Genomic DNA, 19721 nt, shown 5'->3' with positions numbered 1-19721 from the left:
CCTCCCAAAGTGCTGGGATTACAGGCGTGAGCCACGACGACTGTCCCAAGATGTTTACTTTGGTATGTTTTTATATCCTTGAAAAACTGAAAATATACATGCCTAACATTTAGGTAATAGTAGTTAAGGTGTGTCAGCTCAAAAGACTATTATGCAGTCATTAACAGTGTTTTTAAAGACTATTTCGTTATATTGAAAATGCGTATAATCTGAGGTAAATAAAGCAGATACAGAATCACATATAATGTATGATCTCAGTGATAATAAAAATATGTGAGCATAGAAAGGGTTGATATTGAAATAGAATAGCAGTTATCTTTGATGAACTGATAGGAGGATTAATATTTTCTCCTTTACAGTTTTCTGTATTTTCCAAATATCCCAGAAACAGGCATGCATTACTTGTATAATTTTTTAAAAGCTTAACGTTAAAGTGTTAAATAAAATGAGAGGGTAGGGTTGGGTGTGGTGGCCTATAATCCCAGCACTTTGGGAGGCTGAGGCAGGTGGATCACGAGGTCAGGAGTTCAAGATCAGCCTGGCCAATATGGTGAAACCCCGTCTCTATTAAAACATAGAAAAATTAGCTGGGCATGGTGGCGCACACCTGTAGTCCCAGCTACTTGGGAGGCTGAGGCAGGAGAATCACTGGAACCCGGGAGGCGGAGCTTGCAGTGAGCCAAGATCATGCCACTGCACTACAGCCTGGGCGACAGAGCGAGACTCCGTCTCAAAAACACCAAAAAAAAAAAAAGAAAGAAAAGAAAAAGAAAAAAGGGAGGGTAGAACTTTATGTCAGAGTTCCCTTCTGGCTATAATCAATCTACTATTCTAATGGGCTGGGACCACCCACAGGGGCTGAGAGAACACTGTAGAGAGCCCTCAAGACCTGCCTATCTTAAAGACAAACAGCAACAGGGCAGGTCCAGAGCCTGGAGTCAGCAGCTCACTGACCATGAGGATTCACCAAGTACATCTGCAGCGTTCCCTTGAAGCCGGCAGCCTTCCTAAAGTCCATCTGAAACTTTCCCAAGTGTTGAAGACTCTTCAGTGCCATCGAAAGTGGGCAGTGTGAGAGCCCTGCTCTGACCCTGCTAAACCATGGGAACTTGGCGGCCCCCTGTCCACCTGGTGCCAAGTGGGGTTTGGCCTGAGAGGTGAGCTCTTTCTGCCACTTCAGGTAAGGGACTCGTTGGAGAAGGTAGGCAGGCTGAGCCATTTTCACCTCCGTGGACCTCTCTGCTGTCCACACATCTGGACTTTGGGGACGCCACTCTCTGGCTCTTTCAGACCACACATCCCCAACGGCCAGGACACACAACACTGTCTGGTGAGTTGTCCTGAGGGTGGGGCATCTGGAACACTTCCTAAGAGGGAGTCACTGAGGGACAGCCTGCTCACTCCCAGCTACTTCTGGGATCTCAGAATCACTGGATCCAATCCAGCAGGTCAGCCCAGGTGAGGCTACCTGGAGAAAGGAAAGGGGCCTTTGGTGAGGCCCTGGTGGAAGGAAGGGCACCATGTGAGTTTACAGAGGGAGCTCCCCAGGGAGGGAGCCCTTGGAGGCAGGAGCCTAGAGCCCTGTGCTCAGAACCCTGCCTGCGCCCAGCCTCTAGTCTGCGGCTTGTCAGGGCTTGGCTAGGACCTCCAGGAACCAGCTCCACGCCTGGCCAGTTAGAAACCAGAGAAAGTCAGAGGAATCAGAGGGCTAAGACACTGAGACAGACAGGCTTAGAGAGATAGTAAGAACAACAGTCGGCGGGAGGCAGGCAGAGGTGTGGGGAGACACAGGCTGAGAAACAGACAGTGCCTGAGACAGGGCGGAGAGGCCCCCGCGAGGCAGACTGTGCACATCAGCACCTCCAAACAGGCTGCCCCTCACAATCATCAGGGAACGCAAATTAAAGTACCCCTGATGTGCCATTCATTTCGCACCTACGAAATTAGCAAACATTAACACAATTATAATGTCTCATGCTGTTGAAGCTGTGGCGAAACCAGCTTACACACACTGCCAGTGGCAATGTAAATTAACACCGCCTGTTTAGGGAAGAAATTGGGCAATACGCTTCCCGAGCTATGAAAACGTTCATACCTTTTAATGTGGTGATTCTGCTCCTGGAAACGTGTTGTCAGGAAGTCATTCGACGGAACCATGAAAGATGTGTATCTAAAGACGATGAGGGCAGTGCTCTCTGCTATATCCCGTGGGCTCCAGTATGGCCACCGTGAATATTTTTTAAAACAGAGAATATTAAGACTATAGGCTGGGCGTGGTGGCTTGAGCCTGTAATCCCAGCAGTTTGGGAGGCCGAGGTGGGTGGATCACCTGAAGTCAGGGGTTCGAGACCAACCTGGCCGACATGGCAAAACCCCGTCTCTACTAAAAATACAAAAAATAGCCAGATGTGGTAGCAGGCGCCTGTAATCCCAGCTACTCAGGAGGCTGAGGCAGGAGAATTGCTTGAATCCGGGAGGTGGAGGTTGCAGTGAGCTGAGATTGCGTCACTGCACTCCAGCCTGGGTGACAGAGAAAGATTCTGTCTCAAAAAAAAAAAAAAAAAAAAGACTATATAGTATAACATTTAAGGGTTCTTAGAATATCTGAAAATAAGCAGAAAATAAAACCATCTTACATTAAAATTAATAATTCCATAAAACAGCTGCCTGAAAGCTCAGGGCAGCCCCACCCTTGCTGGTCTAGGGTGAATGGGTCTTGATTCCCGGCTGGCCATACAGACACTTCTGTCTTCCCACTGAGGGGCCTGCCCTGCCGCTCCCTGTCTGGAGCCGCCCCAGTCATGAAGCCTAATCCGCAGACCTCAGACCGGTGGGGAGACAGGCTCAGCAAAGCCTGCCCACCTGGCCAGCTCATGGGGGGTGACCCTGGGGAGTCTGAGTGGTGCTCACTGAGTCACATCTGCTGAGGCGTGACTCTGATGTCACACCTACAGAAGCCAAACCAGAAAGGGAAAAAAGAGATGGTGGGGTTGGGTCTTCGTTTAAGAAAGGGATACAGTGATTCTGCAAGTTCTGAAGTGTCTTGCTAGTTGCAAGCACAGCGGTCTGTTTAAGCTAGCTGACGTCTGGACTCCCAGCTGGCGCATCACCGGCTGAAGACAATGTAGAATAGATTGAAGGCAAAGGAAGAAGGGATCCTGGGGTCACCCCTCCTCCACTGCCCCGACAGTAGGCACGATCTCATGCTAAACTTGATCGTCCAGTTCTGCATATTCCCCACCACTGTTACCCATCACAGAAGCTGGCACTGAACGGGAACTCAGTGAATTGTGGGTGAATGAAAAGGCGAGAATTTGACATATTCTAAGACCACGTAGTATAATGACCATGTAGTATGAATGGGTACGTGTCACCAGACAATTCCATGTCTATCCAAAGCCTGTCTAGCTTTCCAAATGTGCCCTTCATTGTGTTCTGGGGATGCTATGCCCCTTGGCCTGCCCTGCTAACTGCCAAGGGGAGGCCCTTCCTTACAGAGGCCAAGAACATTCAGGGACCGTGCCCAGGTCCAGACAAGCCCAACCTTGTTCATTTGCCCCACGGATAGCTACGGGACACAAAGAGGCTTTGTGACAGGCCTGCCCTTGATGTGCTTTCAATCTCACGGGAGAGACAAGAGTAAACAACAAAGAATCATTCACGGAGTGACCACATGGGTGCTATAAAAACAGGCGGCAGCAGTGGGGAGTGAGAACACCCAGGAAGTGGGCTCAGAGTCAAGGACTGGGCAAGTCTCCTTGGGGAGGTGGAAATGGAGCAGGAATTTGAGGACAAACAGGAGTTTATCGGACAGAAGGAGCAACTGAGGTCAGGGGCAAGTGTGAGTTCGCCTCAGCCTTCCCCAGCGTCTCATCAGTGAACCACTGGCAAGAAATTCATCCCGACCTTTCCTTCATTCATTCATTTGTTCCTTCCACCAACACTTACTGCATTCTGGCTCTGCGCCAGATGCTGTTCCAGGTTTGGGGATATAGGAGCAAACAAGTCCAAGTGCTTACCCTCCCGTGGGGAACACAGATCATAAACAATTAAGCAACAAATAAATAATATCAAGTCCCATTTTAGTAGGTGCTATAGAGAAATAGAAAAGGTTGACCAGGCACAGTGGCTCACACCTGTAATCCCACCACTTTGGGAGGCCGAGGCAGGCAGATCACCTGAGGTCAGGAGTTTGAGACCAGCCTGGCCAACATGGTGAAACCCTGGCTCTACTAAAAATACAAAAATTAGCCGGGCATGGTGGTGCATACCTGTCATTCCAGCTACTCAGAAGGCTGAGGCAGGAGAATCGCTTGAACCCAGCAGGCGGAGGTTGCAGTGAGCTGAGATTGTGCCACTGCACTTCAGCCTGGGTGACAAGAGTGACACTCCGTTTCCAAAAAAAAAAAAGAAGAAGCAGCATTTTACTTTTTATTTTATTTATTTTATTTTTTTGAGATGGAGTATCACTCTTGTTGCTTAGGCTGGTATGCAATGGCACAATCTTGGCTCACTGCAACCTCTGCCTCCTGGGTTCAAGCTATTCTCCTGCTTCAGCCTCCCGAGTAGCTGGGATTACAGGCACCCGCCACCACAGCTGGCTAATTTTTGTAGTTATAGTATAGACCGGGTTTCAGCATGTTTGTCAGGCTGGTCTCGAGCTCCCGATCTCAGGTGATCCACCCACCTTAGCCTCCCAAAGTGCTGAGATTATACGCATAAGCCACCGTGCCTTGGCCTAGAAGCATTTTAGAAATAGATCAGAAGAAGGGAAAGGAGACTGGGCAAAGAGATGATGAAACCCTGAACTAGGGCAATGGCTTTGGGGCCAGTTTCAAGAGACAAAGCAGGTAGATCCCCTGGGTTGACTTGTATGGTGGGGACAGCAGGTAAATGTGAGAGAAAAGTCAAAGATAGTGGCGGCTTCTACCAGGTGACTGGGCAGATGGTGTCCCTCACTGAGGAAATGCAGGCCGATGTGTGTGGGAATGTGGCCAAAGTTACAGTGGGGAGCTGGGGACATGGGGCAGATGGGCATTTTGGATGCTCTGAATAAAAGATAAATCTAAGCTGGGCATGGTAGCTCACACCTGTAACCTCAGCACTTTGGGAGTCTGCAGCAGGCAGATCACGAGGTCAGAAGTTCAAGACCAGTCTGGCCAATATGGTGAAATCCCCTTCTCTACTAAAAATACAAAAAATTAGCCAGATATGGTCGTGTGCGCCTGTAATTCCAGCTACTCAGGAGGCTGAGGCAGGATAATCGCGTGAACCTGAGAGGCTGAGGTTGCAGTGAGCGAGATGGCGTCATTGCACTCCAGCCTGGGCGACAGTGTGAGACTCCATCTCAAAGCAACAACAACAACGACAATGAAACTAATTAATCCAGAACAAGATGCTGAGCCCATGAGAGGTTGGTGCTCAGGATAGAGGCCTGGGCGAAAGGGATATCCGCAGTCAGGCAGTGGCTAAGGCAGAGGAAAGGATTCTGGGGACCATTGACATTTGCTGGGTGTGGGGGAAAGGGAGAGAGAGTTCAGGCTTATGGAGAAAAACAGAGGAAAAACTTTTGAGGAGGAGGGAATTTTCCCCAGAGCCAAATGCTATAGAAAGGTCAGAGAGATTGGGGGTCGAGAAGAAGCCATTGGATTGGGAACGGGAAACTGCAAGAAGTTACATTGGGAAGGACAGATTTGGTGAGGCTGCAGTGCAAGGACAGGGAAAAATGATCAGAACGGGGATGCGTGAGCAGCGAGTGTAGACGCTTTTTGAAGAGCCTGGGAAATAAAATGAACTATGGCTTAGGGTGTGCAGGGTTGGGCAAGAGGCAGAGAAAAGGCAGTCCAGTTAGGGCAGAGGGGAGATGAGACATTTTTGTTGACCTAGGCAAGGGACCAAGAGGAGAGGGAAAAGCTAAAGGCTCTAAGGAGAAAGCGGTGACCCAGGGACTTCCCACTGCTTCCTTCCCACCCCTTCAAACTCGGGCTACCTGGGACCCCCAAGTTTCCTGTCCAACGCCAAGCTAAATGTCCTCTGTGGCACCTGCCCTCGCAGTGGGTGCCCAGTGTTTGTCGGCTCTTGCTAAGAAGACAGAGTGCTCACCATCACAGGGCTGCCTCAACTGTGAGAATGGTTTCCCTGGAGATCTGACACAGACGTGGCACGGTGTTGGGGTTTCAAAGGGGCTTTGATGGATATGGTTTCCTATGTTTATCTGTAAAATTTTTTTTTTTTGGATGAGGTCTCACTCTGTCACCCAGGCTGGAGTGCAGTGGTGCAATCTCGGCTCACTGCAACCTCCGTCCCCCGGGCTCAAGCAATTCTCCTGCCTCAGCCTCCTGAGCAGCTGAGATTACAGGTGGCTGCCACTGTACCCGGCTAATTTTTGTATTTTTAGTAGACATGGGGTTTCACCATCTTGGCCAGCTGGTCTTGAACTCCTGACCTCGTGATCCACCTGCCTCAGCCTCCCAAAGTGCTGGGATTACAGGTGTGAGCCATCGCGCCCGGCCAGATTTTATAGTACATTTTTTAAAGTCTTTTTTTTTTTTTTTTCCTGAGCTGAAATCCTCCTAGCTTTTCACCATTTGATTCTAGTTCTGCTCTTGAGGCTGCCTCTGACAAAGACAGCCCTTCAGATAGCAGAATGGTGTCTACCCATTCTTCCTGTCTTAGGCTTGAATATCCCCTGCTCTTCCGATGGCCTCCAGGGTTTCTCCTAACCACATCACACCCTCAGTATCCTTAGAAGTAGATACAGTAAGTAGAAGACTAGGCATTTATTCCTCTTGTACCAACAGTGGCTGGTGGTTAAGAGCATAAACTCTGGAGCCAGCTGGCCTGGGTTTGGATCCTGGCTCTGCTTCTTCCTAGCCAGGAATGCTGGGTAAGTCACCTAACTTTCTCAATCCCCAGTGTCCTGACCTACCTCATCTAGGTGCGAGGAGTGCATGAGTCAGTACATGTAGAGTGCTGCCAACAGTGCCTGGGGGAGACTGAGAGCTCAGTGTGTGTTCGCTGCTCTTCAATATTAAAGCTTCAGGCCAGGTGCAGTGACTCACATCTGTAATCCCTTTGCGCTTTGGGAGGCTGAGCCAGGCGAATCACCTGAGGTCAGGAGTTCAAGACCAGCCTGGCCAACATGGCAAAACCCTGTCTCTACTCAAAATACAAAAATTAGCCGGGCGTGGTGGTGCACACCTGTAGTCCCAGCTACTCGAGGGGGCTGAGGCAGGAGAATCGCTTGAATCCGGGAGGTAGAGGTTGCAGTGAGCTGAGATCACGCCATTGCACTCCAGACTGGGCGACAGGATGAAGATGGTTTTACAGGACCTTGGCTTAAAAGTAACTAGACACGGCCGGGCGTGGTGGTTCACGCCTGTAATCCCACACTTCGGGAGGCCGAGGCGGGTGGATCCCTTGAGGTCAGGAGTTTGAGACCAGCCTGGCCAACATGGCGAAACCCTGTCTCTACTAAAACTACGAAAAGTTAGCCGGATGTCGTGGCGCACGCCTGTAATCCCAGCTACTCAGGAGGCCGAGGCAGGAGAATCACTTGAACCTGGGAGGTGGGGGTTGCAGTGAGCCGAGATTGCGCCACTGCACTCCAGCCTGAGCAACAATAGTGAAACTCCATCTCAAAAAAAAAAAAGGAAAGAAAGAAAAATGTAACTAGACTAACTAGACACCTGAAGTATTCCCAGGGAGGTGAAAAATATCCAAAGACAAGGATCCAGCCTGCGAATGGCGACTGGAAAGTGGCTGCGGTCATATCACACAGAGAGTGCTGCGATGCCCAGGAGGACGGGGTACTTGTGCCCTGTCTCTTTCAGAAGCTTCAGGCCTGGCTTCAGGCTTCCGTCCTGCTTGGCATTCCCCTGCGGTTTCCAACTCCTCCAAAGTCCGGCCTTTGCTGCTGTGTGGGGATTGTCTGCCCTCTACTGTACATTGTCTGTCATGGCACACGCTTGACAGATGGCTAGGAACTCAAGAGGGGGCGCTCACTAATTGGGAGACGCACTTTTCTCCAACTCTTTTGACCATGACTCCCAGAAATATATTTTACACTGTGATTCCAAACAAAAAAGTTTCACAAAATAATTTTTACCAACCAGGCACCATGGCTCACGCCTGTAATCCCAGCACTTTGGGAGGCCGAGGCAGGTGGATCACCTGAGGTCAGGAGTTTGAGACCAGCCTGGCCAACATGGTGAAACCCTGTCTCTACTAAAGATACAAAAATTAGCCGGGTGTGATGGTGCGTGCCTGTAATTCCAGCTACTCGGGAGGCTAAGGCAGGAGGATTGCTTGAACCTGGGAGGCAGAGGTTGCAGTGAGCCGAGATTGTGCCATTGCACTCCAGCCTGGGCGACAGAACAAAAATCCGTTTAAAAAAAAAAAAAGTTTTTTTCTATATCAGTGAACATTACCTTGCACACCAGCAGTGGCCTGCATTTCTCACTTTGGGAATCACAGATTAGGAGATGTGTCCAAACACCTCATTTTACAGTGGGGACGGTAAGGCCCAGTGAGATGAATTCACTTATCTGAGGCCACCTACTCATCAGAGTAATTTCTCAGTCAATGGGAAGAAACAGGCCGGGGCAGTGGCTTACACCTGTAATCCCAGCACTTTGGGAGGCCGAGGCAGGCGGATCACCTGAGGTCAGGAGTTCGAGACCAGCCTGGCCAACACTGTGAAATCCCGTTTCTACTAAAAATAACAAACAAACAAAAAAAAATTAGCTGGGTGTGATGGCGTGCACCTGTAATCTCAGCTACTTGGGAGGCTGAGGCAAGAGAATCGCTTGAACCCAGGAGGAGGAGGTTGCAGTGAGCCGAGATGGTTCCATTGCACTCCAGTCTGGGCGACAAAGCAAGACTCTATCTCAAAACAATAAAGTTTAAAAAAAGAAATGTATTGTCTTAGGCCACTCCTGGCCAAATGCTGTGCTGAATCTATTAGTCTTAGGACTTTCAGAGAGAAGGCCCCACACAATCATCTCCTCGGAGCCCAGATATCAGGGTAGAGGCACCTTGACAGAGCCATTCTGAGACCTTCCTAGGTCATACACATTCTTATTTTTGGAGATCTTATTTACGACGCATACTTTATGCACATCAGGACTTAGTCTATTTTGCATTGCTATAAAGGAACACGTGAGGCTGGATTATTTGTAAAGAAAACAGATTTATTTGGTTCACAGTTCTACAGGCTGTACAAGAAGCATGGCACCATCCTCTGCTTCTGGCAAGGGCTTCAGGGGGCTTCTACTCATGGTAGAAGGCGAAGGGGAGCAGGCATCATAGGGCATCATAGGGAGAGAGCAAAGGAGCAAGAGAGAGGGGAGCAAGAGAGACGGGCAGATCACCTGAAGTCAGGAGTTCGAGACCAGCCTGGCCAACATGGTGAAACCCCGTCTCTACTAAAAATACAGAAATTAACTAGGCATGGTGGCACATGCCTGTAATCTCAGCTACTCGGGAGGCTGAGGCAGGACAATTTCTTGAGCCTGGGAGACGGAGGTTGCAGTGAGCCAAGGTCGTGCCACTGCACTCCAGCCTGGCTGAGAGAGTGAGACTGTTTCTAAAATAAAATAAAATAAAATGTTCTTTTCTATCTAACACAATGCAACTATTCTTCATAGAAATAAAGATGCTATTCGTCTCTCCTTGAGAAAAGAGACACACAAAGTCGCAAAAGTCACTGCATCCATCTCTGGGAGAGAGTAGTAATATTCATCTCTGAGCTATGATAATTACTCCATAAATGGAGTTGCCGTCCTGTCTGAATATTGTTATCTAAAAACTAAATTGTAAAGTTAATCTTCCACAAAATGTATATAAAATAATGAGGAAGAGACCTCCAGCTGGACTGAAGGAGCTGGATTTACCCTCTTGCCTGAAGTAACTGAAGAAACAGACAAAAGCGGGCCCCATAATTGCCCCAGCTTACTGCCTGGAGAAAGCTTTCCAGCTGCAGAGTAGGGAGGAGCAACCCTGGCAGAGTCCTATCATCTTCCTGAGTTAAGGAGACAGAGAGAGCTGGCAGTACTGGGAGGCCAATACAGCCAGAATAGACAGGGCAGCATGCTGACATTGAGGGTGTTGTACAGAAAGAGAACTCTAGAGAAATCAAGTATTCAGCTGAATACAGGAGAGAAGGGGATAAGGTGTTACCTTGAAGATAGGATGTATTGATGGCAGGCACCTCATGGTGGCCACAGCAATGACCTCAGCCATCAAGCATCCCCTCAGAAGATGAGACTGCAGCTCATGGAGCTGGAAGCCAGAGCTGAGGACCCAGCATTTGGCTAGAAGCCAGACCATTGGAAGATCCGTGGGGAAGAAAAGGGGAGGTGGTGGGGATCCTGTGCTGGGCAGTTGGAGCTGGATCAGGGACAAGGTGTGGGAAGAGAAGGCATGAGTGCCGGGCACTCAGCGATTCCCGTCCTCCTTGCATGTTAACCTTGCCGTTCGTCCTCCAAACGTGTTTCGCTTTCCCCATCTCACTGCTGCCGCTCCCTACAGCTCCCATTTCCTCCCCTTCCCTTCCTACCCGCTCGGTGCATTAGCACCCTGCAAGCTGCTTTGCCTCCAGCATTCTGCAGAAACGCTCTTCTGGTGCCTCCTCCAGCCTCCACTTCCCCTTTCAGTCCCCACAGTGTGGAAAAGATTCAAACCACCTGCTTCCTTCATCCCACACTGTTTTTCGAAATCTCATCTTTTGGCCCCACTTCTACACAAATGACTGAATCTCTTGTTCTCAGCTGCCTGCTGGACAATTTAAATGTCTTCCCATTACCTCAACATTGGCCAGACAAAAGTCTCCCGGGGCACCCTGTTCTCTTTATTGGTGCTATTTCTGCAGGCACCTGGCCTGGCTCCCCTTTCCCCTCTCCTTGATCTCCCTCTGCACTTGCATCCACCTGTCCTCTCCATCCTGATAATCACCACCCACATCTGAGCTCCCCTCCTCCTGGGGTCAGTGCTGGGGCATGTTGCCCCAGCCCCTGTTTCTAGCATCTCCCCTCTCCAACGCACCCTGAACACCACTGCCCACACCGTGTGCCCACAGCACGTTTCATCACAGCCTTCTCCAGCTTCCCATCTCATATTCCTTAGCCTGGCTTAGTCTGGCCTCTGGTCCAACAGTCCCTTAGGAGTCTCCTGACTCCTCTACCTCAGCCTCTGCCCAGTCCGTCTTGCCACTGAGGACTGGTCCTTTCTCTCCCTCCTGCATGTCTGAGACCTGGCCCTCCTCCAAGGCTCATGACATCCCACCTCCCCTGATCCCTCCTGGGCTATCTCTGTCCACTTCCTCAGTCCCAGAGTCTGCAGACTGGCCCCACGTGTCTCTCCAGCTACACTGCAAGGCCTTTGAATCAGAGACTTGGCGCATTTCCTCCTTTGGGGTCTCCCCGGTGCTCTAGCCCAGCGCCTTTGCAGATGGTGCTCAGTGAATTTCGATAAGGGGCTGAGCTAAGAAGGCTGGAGACTGGAAGCAGAAATCTTGAGTCCTCTCACCTGGATGACCATGGGCAAGAGTTTCCCATCAGGCTGCAGTTTCAGCATGATTAGAGGGGCAGCCATGTGCTGCTGGCTACAGAGAATAATGTTGGCCTTGATCCCATCCAGCAGGGAGAAGTCAGCTTCAAACAGTGTGCCTCCCTGGGTGGGGGAAGAGGTCAAGGGCTGCTATCAGCATAAAGCATCTTCTTCCTACTCTGATTCCTCCGAGGGGGAAGAGAGAGAGAGAGGAGCTAACCTGTCTCCATCACCTACTTTGTTCCAGGTAATGGATCATGTGCTTATTGCCTCATATCATTGTTTTTTGTTTCTGAGCCAGGGTATAACTCTGTTGCCCAGGCTGGAGTGCTGTGGCAGGATCACCACGGCTCACTACAGCCTTGACTTCCTTGGGCCCGGGTGATCCTCCCACCTCAGCCTCCAAATAGGTGGGACTACAGGTGCATGCCACTACACCAAAAATTACAGATGCTAATTTTTGTACTTTTGTAGAGACAGGGTTTCACCATGTTGCCTAGGCTGGCCTCCAACTTCTGGGCTCAGGTGATCCTCCCGCCTCGACCTCCCAAAGTGCTGGAATTACAGGTGCAAGCCACTGTGCCCAGCCTTATAATTTTTATACATAGTTGAATGAGCTTCAATTGCACAGAGGAGGAAACAGATAATCAGAGAGGTTGGGTATTTTGCTGAGGTCACACAGCTTACAAATAGCAGAACCAGGATTCACATCCAAGCCTGTCTGCCCTGGAATCCCATGAATTTCCTCTCTCTTGTTCCGTGTCGCCTCCTGATTAACAGCCACAGCAGTCTGACCCTGATTCTCTTACTCTGCACACTCCCTGAATCCCTAGCACCAAGGGCCAGTCACGTTTCTTCATTTGACCCTGTTTCTATCAACCATTCCACCTTGCACGCCCTCCCTCCGCAGCTAGTCTCATGTGGGAAGGAGGCCGAGCCGCTGAGCTTCTCCAGGATCCCTCAGGACCTCTCCTGCAGAATCCCGCCTTGCTGGCTGGCAGCAAGCCCGGCCCAGAGTGGGTCCCGCAGCAGCAGCATTGACGCTAGCCCACCCCACTGCACTGTTGAGCCTCCTCGGGACTCTGATGTCCATACCTCCAGCTCCTTCTCCAGCTGGGCCTGCAGTTCCTCCATGCCTGGAGGGAACACGAGGCGGGCAGGAAGGTGAGCGGAGAGCCTCAGCACCATGGGGTTGGCGCCGTTAAGAAACTGGTACCCAAATAAGGCATCCTCCTTCCAGGAGTCCCGCACGCGCTCTGGGGAAGGCAGTTGTTTAGCAAGTTGTGGGATCTGAGCTCTTGGTCCTTCCAACCCCACCAACCATGCTCCCTTGACTCCAGCCCACCAGAGGGACCCCAGTCTCTGGTCTCCACACCCTGCTTCTTTCAGTTCCCCTGGGTTGGGCGGGATCTGGGGGTAAGGGTCCTGGGAGACATATTGGGGTGGGTGGACTGACCAGCCACCTTGCTCTGGCCACACCAGAAAATCCAGTTGAAGTCATTCAGATGGCTCCAGCAAGTCAGATCATTATTTTATTTTATTTTTGAGATGGAGTCTTGCTCTGTCACCAGGCTGGAGTACAGCAGCACAATCTCAGCTCACTGCAATCTCCACCTCCCGGGTTCAAGCAATTCTCCTGCCTCAGACTCCCCAGTAGCTAGGACTACAGGCGCGCACCACCAAACCCAGCTAATTTTTGTATTTTTAGTAGAGACGGGGTTTCACCATATTGGCCAGGATGGTCTCGATTTCTTAATGTCATGATCTGCCCGCCTCAGTCTTTATAGGCGTGAGCCACCATGGGCAAAGGGTTTGAGCATCATTCTGAGACTCCAACATGACCACCACAGGCACCGATCTTGGGCCAGTCCAGTGCAGTGCAGCCCATAAGCCCCTTGGCTTCCACTAGACCAGGACATCTCTCTCTCACCCAGCCTCCCCTTGCTCTCACCCCTTGGCCAGTGAAACCTCAAAGTCAACTCTCTTGTCTTCCAGAAATCACTCATCCACAGGGAGGTCACTTAGTTTCGTCCCAGCCACACTCAGAATTAACCCATCCTTCCAGTTTCCCCACCTGTGGGGCGGGAAGGAAATCAGGCGTGGGTGCTGGAAGCAGCAGCAGCTCACGTGGGGTCAGGGGAGGAGGGCTCACCGGTACAGCTTCCTTCTCTCTTCCAGCTGCTTTTCCTGGTGTTTCTGGAACAGGCCCTGAGGGTCATTGCCCACAGTGCGACCTAGAAGGGCAGGGGAGGGCTTGGCCAGTGACTTTTGGTGAGATCCTCTTCTCGCCCCTGCCGGGAGAGCCTCATCACCCCGTCCTTCTGTGTGGCCTCTCCCCGCTCAGCATCACGCCCCTTCCCCAGGCTCCAGCCACTCTGTGCCAGCTGCAGCCACCGCCCCTTCGACACCCCCAAAGACCCCGGCCCTCCAGGTTCCAGCACCTCCATCCTGCGCTCTCTTCTCCACAAGCGCATCCCACCAGCTTCTCTCGCACCCCAGAGGCCTCCTGACACCCCCAGCCCCGCGCTCACCGGTGCCTTCGGGCAGGCTCAGGACGCCGTCGCCCTCCACCCAGCGGTAACAAGGGAACCGGACCTCGTCCCCGTCTCCGGGGCCCTGCACGGAGATCCAGCTGCAGAACCAGGCGTCGTCCTGAAGGAGGTGCCGTTTGCGCAGCTTCACAAACAGCAGCGGCCCCAGGTACTCGGGCACTTCCACCTTGACTTCTGTCTCCTGCGGGCGACATTAGAGGCTCAGCCCCGGCGGGGACGGGCGGGAGGGTCACCCGGCTGAGCCCTGCTCCTTCCAGAGCCCACGCCCTTCCTTGGAGGCTCTGAGAGGAGGAGACGTATCAGGGTCGGGGGACTGAGCCAGAGAGAGAGAGGGACCGCGCCGAGCAGGTGGCCCCAGGACTCCGTTCTGAGGGGACGGGGACGGCAGGTGGGAAGGTCCGCACCTGCTCTCACTTTCTCCTCCCTGTGGTCGTTGACTGTGCCAAGCGCTGGGCTGGGCCGGCGCCGCGCCCTGGACGAGCGCACTGTGGAGCCGGGGCACGCTGGTGGCAATTCCTGCTGTGCGACCACCCCCTGCCCCCACCCCGCCCAAGGCTGAGGACCTGCAGGGGCCCCACCGGCCTGGGGACAACCTTCCCGGAGACCTGAAGGCGGAAAGGGCTCAGCCAGGGAGAGTGAGAGAAAGGGAAGGCAGGGGAAAGGCGCGCCGGGCAGAGCGAGCAGCGGGGATGGGAGGGCGCGCAGCACCTTGGAGCTGGAGCTCAGAGCCCAGGTGTGGGGAGTCGGCAGGTCCGGAGGCTCTCGAAGGTGGCGCCAAGGGCTTTGGATTTGGTCCCGAGAACAAGCGGGAGCCATTCGAATGTGTTAAGCAGGGGGAGTGAATTAGGGAGAAATCATTCTGGCTTCAGAAGGGCTTGGAAGGTCTGCAGCAGAGGCGGCGAGGCCGCTGGAGGTTTGAAATGGCTTTTACAATAGAGAAAGCGGAGGACCTACGACGGCTCTGGCGACCAGTTTCCAGACACCAGAGCTGTGTGGAATGAGGGGCGCCCAGGGGCATCCCCTTAATTCCAAGGAGAGGGAGTAGCGGGAACATTTATTGAGCGTTTACTGTGTGTCACCAACTGCCCACCACAGGGAGGAAAAAAGGGAGGAGGGAGCGCCTTTCCACCTTCTGTGCCCCGTCCCCTCACCATGGAGTCGCGGGGCAACCCGCTCCATGCGCATTTTCTTTCTGGCTCCCTTCGCCAGCGACGCGGGAGATGATCAGGGTCTAGAACTGACTGCACCGGATTCTTGTTTAGAGGGAGGTGAAGGGAGGGAAGAGGTGCGGGTGACACCGGGGGAGGCAGGAGGAGAGGGCTGGGAGGTGGGATGAGGCGAGGACCTCTTTCGGGCATGTTCCTTTGACGTTCCCTGAGACAGACATCCGGATTTGGGGATCTGGGAGAGAGCTAGAGCAGTGATGGGAATTTGGGGTTTCGCGGAAGAAAAAAAGTAACAGGACCGGGTAGAACACCAGGTAGATATGACATGAGATATGACGGGAGGTGGGTCGGGAAATCGAGAGTGCTCTCCTGTCTTGACTCCCCACCCCAGGTGATAAAGCCCGAAAGGTCAGAGATCCAACAGCGCAAGCGGTTGAAACAGTTTTTTAAAATAGAGAAAGCGGGAGGACCCACGGCCGCTCGGGTGACCGCTGAGTTTCCAGACAAGGGAGCTCTGGGCAGTGAGGGGCGCACAGGAGCATCTCCCCAATTCCAAGGAGTTCAGGTAGCCGGAAATTTTATTAAGCGCTTTACCGTGTGCCACTTGCGTGTTTTCTGTCCAAATCAGAAAAGGATTTGGACAGAAAACAGGCAGGAAGAAGGAACCAACGCCTGGTACAGCAGGCAAGCGAGGCAGGGGTAGGACTTATGCACGTGTATGCAAGCCTGGATGGCTGGGAAGCCAACCTCCATGTAAAGGCATGCGCGGTCACACAGATACACACACACGCCTCACAAGCTGGATTGCAAGAGAGGGTGAAGTGGGCGAGGAGACCCAGTCAGCCATGGCATTTGAGGAAGGTACATTTAGGCCACCGAAATTCATTCCACCAACTTTGCACTCTTGTCTTCCTTGTGCCACGCTCTGGGACTCATTCCTTTTGAGGGTAAAAGTCTCTGCCTCCCTGGGCTCCTGCCCCACAGGCGCTCCCACAGCCCGGCACCGCCCCCTCGCCATTCCGGAGCCAGCGCCAGCTGAGCGGGCCTGGCCGGAGCCACCGTCCCCTTACTCCTCCATGCCCCGGGACCCGGAGAGGGAGCCGTGGTTTCCGGAACTTCTCACACCCCTCCAGGCTTTTCCTCTGTTGGGCAGGTGACGAATCGGTGTCTTTGCTTGTTATGGCCGCTGCCATCGCCATGGAGACAGGTGAGTAGCGCTCTGAGCCTGGAGTCTCCGAAGACAGAGCTCTCCTTGGCACAGACCGCTTCTTCCGCTTCCCCGGGGCCTCCTTCCAGGCCTCACTCTCGGCAGGGTTAGTATTTGGACAGGGAGGAGAGAAGGCTCTTGTAGCATCTAGAAAGGCTAAGGTACTCTGCAGTTTTGCTAATTTGGTTTGTTCGCACATCTTTGCTATTCAAACACGACCCCACCAGCTTCCCAGCATGGGTGAGACTAAGGGAGAGGACTTGTGTCTTAAAGCATGTCCTCCTTGTGTCTTAAAGTGTGTCCTTGATTGGTTTTCTGCTTCTCATATGAGCTTGCATACGTTTGAAATATCGTCGCCAGACTTGTGTATCATTCTGCTACTTGTGCTTCTTACATATGCATATGCTCCATCATCTTTTAGGCTCTTTGGAGTCTCTTGTTCAGTTTGCATCCTAAGTTTTTCTTAACTGACTCAGCAGGTAGCTTTTGCAAAACTTAATCACTGTTAACAATTGTTACAATGCATTATTAAAATAGGGGACGTCACAGTTATTACAGCCTACCTTAGTGATCACTGTTAAAATTCCTACACAGTGGCCCACAGGTGGTAGGTATTGTGTCCGATTTGTGCTGCTGTTTTCTTTAATGATTTCTCTTTACCTTTAAAGTCAACCCTCTTCCATGACTGTTTCTTAGGTCTCACTACAATCCTGCTATGTAGAAGTGGCATGCTGTCCCAATGGACCATGCTCTAGCTTTCCAAGCTGCTAGAACTGTGTTTCTCAGCCTCGGCACTATTGACATTTTGGGACCAGTGATTCTTCACTGTTGGCAGAGGGAAGGGTGTTGACCTGTGCACTGTAGGATATGAGGTGGCATCCCCAGCCTCTACCCACTAGGTGCCAGTAGCACCTAATGTGCTACCCACTCCCCCTAACTTGTCTACCAAACTAACATGTCTCTAGAGGTTGCCATATATCCTCTGGGGTCAAAATCACACTTAGTTGAGGACCACTGTCCCACATAAAATGTAAATGGCATCATATCATTCCTCTGTTGAAAACCCTTCAATGTTTTCCTATTGACCTTAGAATAAATCTCAAATTCCTTTCTGTGGCTTAGAAGACCTTCTGTGGACTGGCCCCTGCTTGCTTCTAACTCCTCCCTTCGGTTCTGCTTCCATGTCTATATAATTGCCTCTCTCTCTCTCCAGCCACACTGGCCTTCTTTCTGTTCCTTGAACATTCAAAGCTTGTTCCCTTCTAGCTTTTGTATTTGCTGTTCTTCTGCCTAGAATGCACATGTTCCAGATCACTGTTCATTCACACGTATCTCAGATTAAATGTTACCTAATCAGCAAGGACTTCCCTGACCATTTTATCAAAATAAGCCTCTTACTTCCATTCTCTATCACATGACCCATATATTTCCTTCATAGTGCTAATCACAATAGAAAATTGTCTCGTTTTGTCATTGCTTGTCTGCCTTTTCACCAGAGTGTAAGCTCCACTACAGCTGGGACTTTGGTTTTTTTTACTGCTATAGCCCAAGTTCCCAGAATACAGGCAGTCCCCAACTTAAGATGGTTTGACTTATGATTTTTCGACTTTACAATGGTACAAAAGCGACCAGTAGAAATAGTACTTTGAGCACTCATACAACCATTGTTTTTCACTTTTAGTACAGTATGCAATAAATTACATGAGATATTCAACATTTTATTATAAAATGGGCTTTCTGTTAGATGATTTTGCTCAACGTTAGGTGTTCTGAGCATGTTTAAGGTAGGCTAGGCTAAGCTATGATGTTTAGTAGGTTAGGGATATTAAGTGCCTTTTCAAATTACCGTGTTTTCAACTTACAATAGTTTTAATGGGAGGTAACCCCATTGTAAGTGGAGGAACATCTAGTACCTGGCACAGAGCAGGTTCTCAATAAATATGACTCTTCTCCATCTTCTTCAAACCTCAGACCAGGTTTCAATGGCCTCCTCTCACTTTCTCTTCTAAGATTATTTTTGCTTGCTAGTGGGTTTACTGTCATTTTTAACTACATCTAACCTACCTTTAAAAAGTGTATGGATGGGAGTGCCAGGTACAAAGACTTAGTTAGCATAAAGAAAACCACCAGTTACCTTGAAACATAAACAAAGGCCATTAATAATTTATGAGTCTGTTCCTTGCCCCTCAAGTTTCTAGCAGGCATGGAATCATTCCACAGGTCATGATTTCAGTTTGGTCTCTGTTCCTAAGGGGTGAAGGTCTTCTGAGGGCTGTGGATCCCAAACTCACCTGGCTCAGAGGCTCAAACAGCCTCTTTGTCCATCAAGCCAATTTAGACAGCATCCTGGGCATGAAAATCTTTTGTGCTGGCTTCAAGTGAAAATAGTTCACTGGGTCAAAAGTAGGCTGGTCCAAGACGCAGGATGGTCAATAAACGTTGGCTGTGTTCAGAAACTGCGGCTTGGCTGTTTCTTCCATTGATTTATGGTTTGTTTCCATGAAACCGAAAATGATTGGTCCACCTGGCAGCTGGCTGGCAACTGGAGGCCTTTCTGTCCTGGCTGAGGGCCCTGGCCCCTTGGTGGCCTTTGGGAAGCAGCATCTCATCGGGCCGGTTTTTCGTTCTGGCGGGCGGCCGGCTTGGCCCGCGGGGCTGGGCTCTCCGCGCAGTGCAGAGCCGTCTCCACCCTCAGGGACGAGGCCCTGATGTGGCGGGAGGTCGTTTCCGTGCGCTGCGAGGAGGATTCCACGTGCCGGGAGGACGCCTCGAGGATGCCAGGGAGCCGCTTCCCCAAGGGGGAGAGGGAGGGCCCCTCGCTGCGGCGCTGGGAGGTCTCCACCCGCCGGGACGACGTCTCCACGCGGTGGGACGAGGTCTCCACGCGGACTGTGGACGTCTCTGTGTAGCGGGTGGTCCCCACCCGGGGAGAAGACTGCTTGGCCCCTCGGGCTGAGGCCATTCTGCCGGCGTGAGGGGGCCAAGGAGGCCTCGGGGCACCCCCCAGCCCAACGGTCACCGCAGGCAGAAGAGAGGAAAACTACGGTACTGCCATAGCCGGGAGCGCCACAACACGATGACGTGGAAACACCATGATCCTTCCAAGGCTAAAAACACTGGGCTCCTGCCCCTCAGGCGCTCCCACGGCCCGGGCCCCGCCCGCTCGCTATTTTGAAGCCAGCGCGGGTGGAGCCATCCCAGGGCTGGCGGGATGGGCGGAGCCGCCCGGCCCCATATCCCACAGTGCCC

The 19721-nt window shown here is 51.7% G+C and overlaps 2 protein-coding genes across 2 annotated transcripts; both read right to left on the bottom strand.

Moving 5' to 3' along the window:
- Positions 1-9173: 9173 nt before the first annotated feature.
- Positions 9174-13435, bottom strand: LOC141408885 (polyunsaturated fatty acid lipoxygenase ALOX15-like). The gene is made up of 3 exons (XM_074021140.1): positions 13402-13435; positions 12643-13016; positions 9174-11670 (listed from the first exon to the last, which is right to left on the bottom strand). Exons 1-3 carry the CDS (start codon positions 13433-13435, stop codon positions 11482-11484), a joined length of 597 nt encoding a protein of 198 aa, XP_073877241.1. The 3' UTR covers positions 9174-11481.
- Positions 13436-15825: 2390 nt separating this feature from the next.
- Positions 15826-19707, bottom strand: C16H17orf100 (chromosome 16 C17orf100 homolog). The gene has a single exon (XM_045375507.2). It carries the CDS (start codon positions 19432-19434, stop codon positions 19078-19080), a length of 357 nt encoding a protein of 118 aa, XP_045231442.2. The 5' UTR covers positions 19435-19707; the 3' UTR covers positions 15826-19077.
- Between the last annotated feature and the right edge of the window lie 14 nt (positions 19708-19721).

The sequence above is a fragment of the Macaca fascicularis genome, chromosome 16 (assembly GCF_037993035.2).
Source record: "Macaca fascicularis isolate 582-1 chromosome 16, T2T-MFA8v1.1".
Lineage (NCBI taxonomy): Eukaryota > Metazoa > Chordata > Mammalia > Primates > Cercopithecidae > Macaca > Macaca fascicularis.
This window is presented reverse-complemented; position numbering and strand designations above follow the sequence as displayed.

Coding starts and splice junctions, on each gene's coding strand:
- C16H17orf100 (XM_045375507.2), bottom strand. CDS start 19,434: ATGGCCTCAGCCCGAGGGGCCAAGCAGTCTTCTCCCCGGGTGGGGACC.
- LOC141408885 (XM_074021140.1), bottom strand. CDS start 13,435: ATGGGCTGCACTGCACTGGACTGGCCCAAGATCG. Junction 13,017..13,401: donor ACTGGACTGGCCCAAGATCG/GTGCCTGTGGTG, acceptor TGGTGTGGCCAG/AGCAAGGTGGCTGGTCAGTC. Junction 11,671..12,642: donor AGCTGGAGAAGGAGCTGGAG/GTATGGACATCA, acceptor TCCCCCACCCAG/GGAGGCACACTGTTTGAAGC.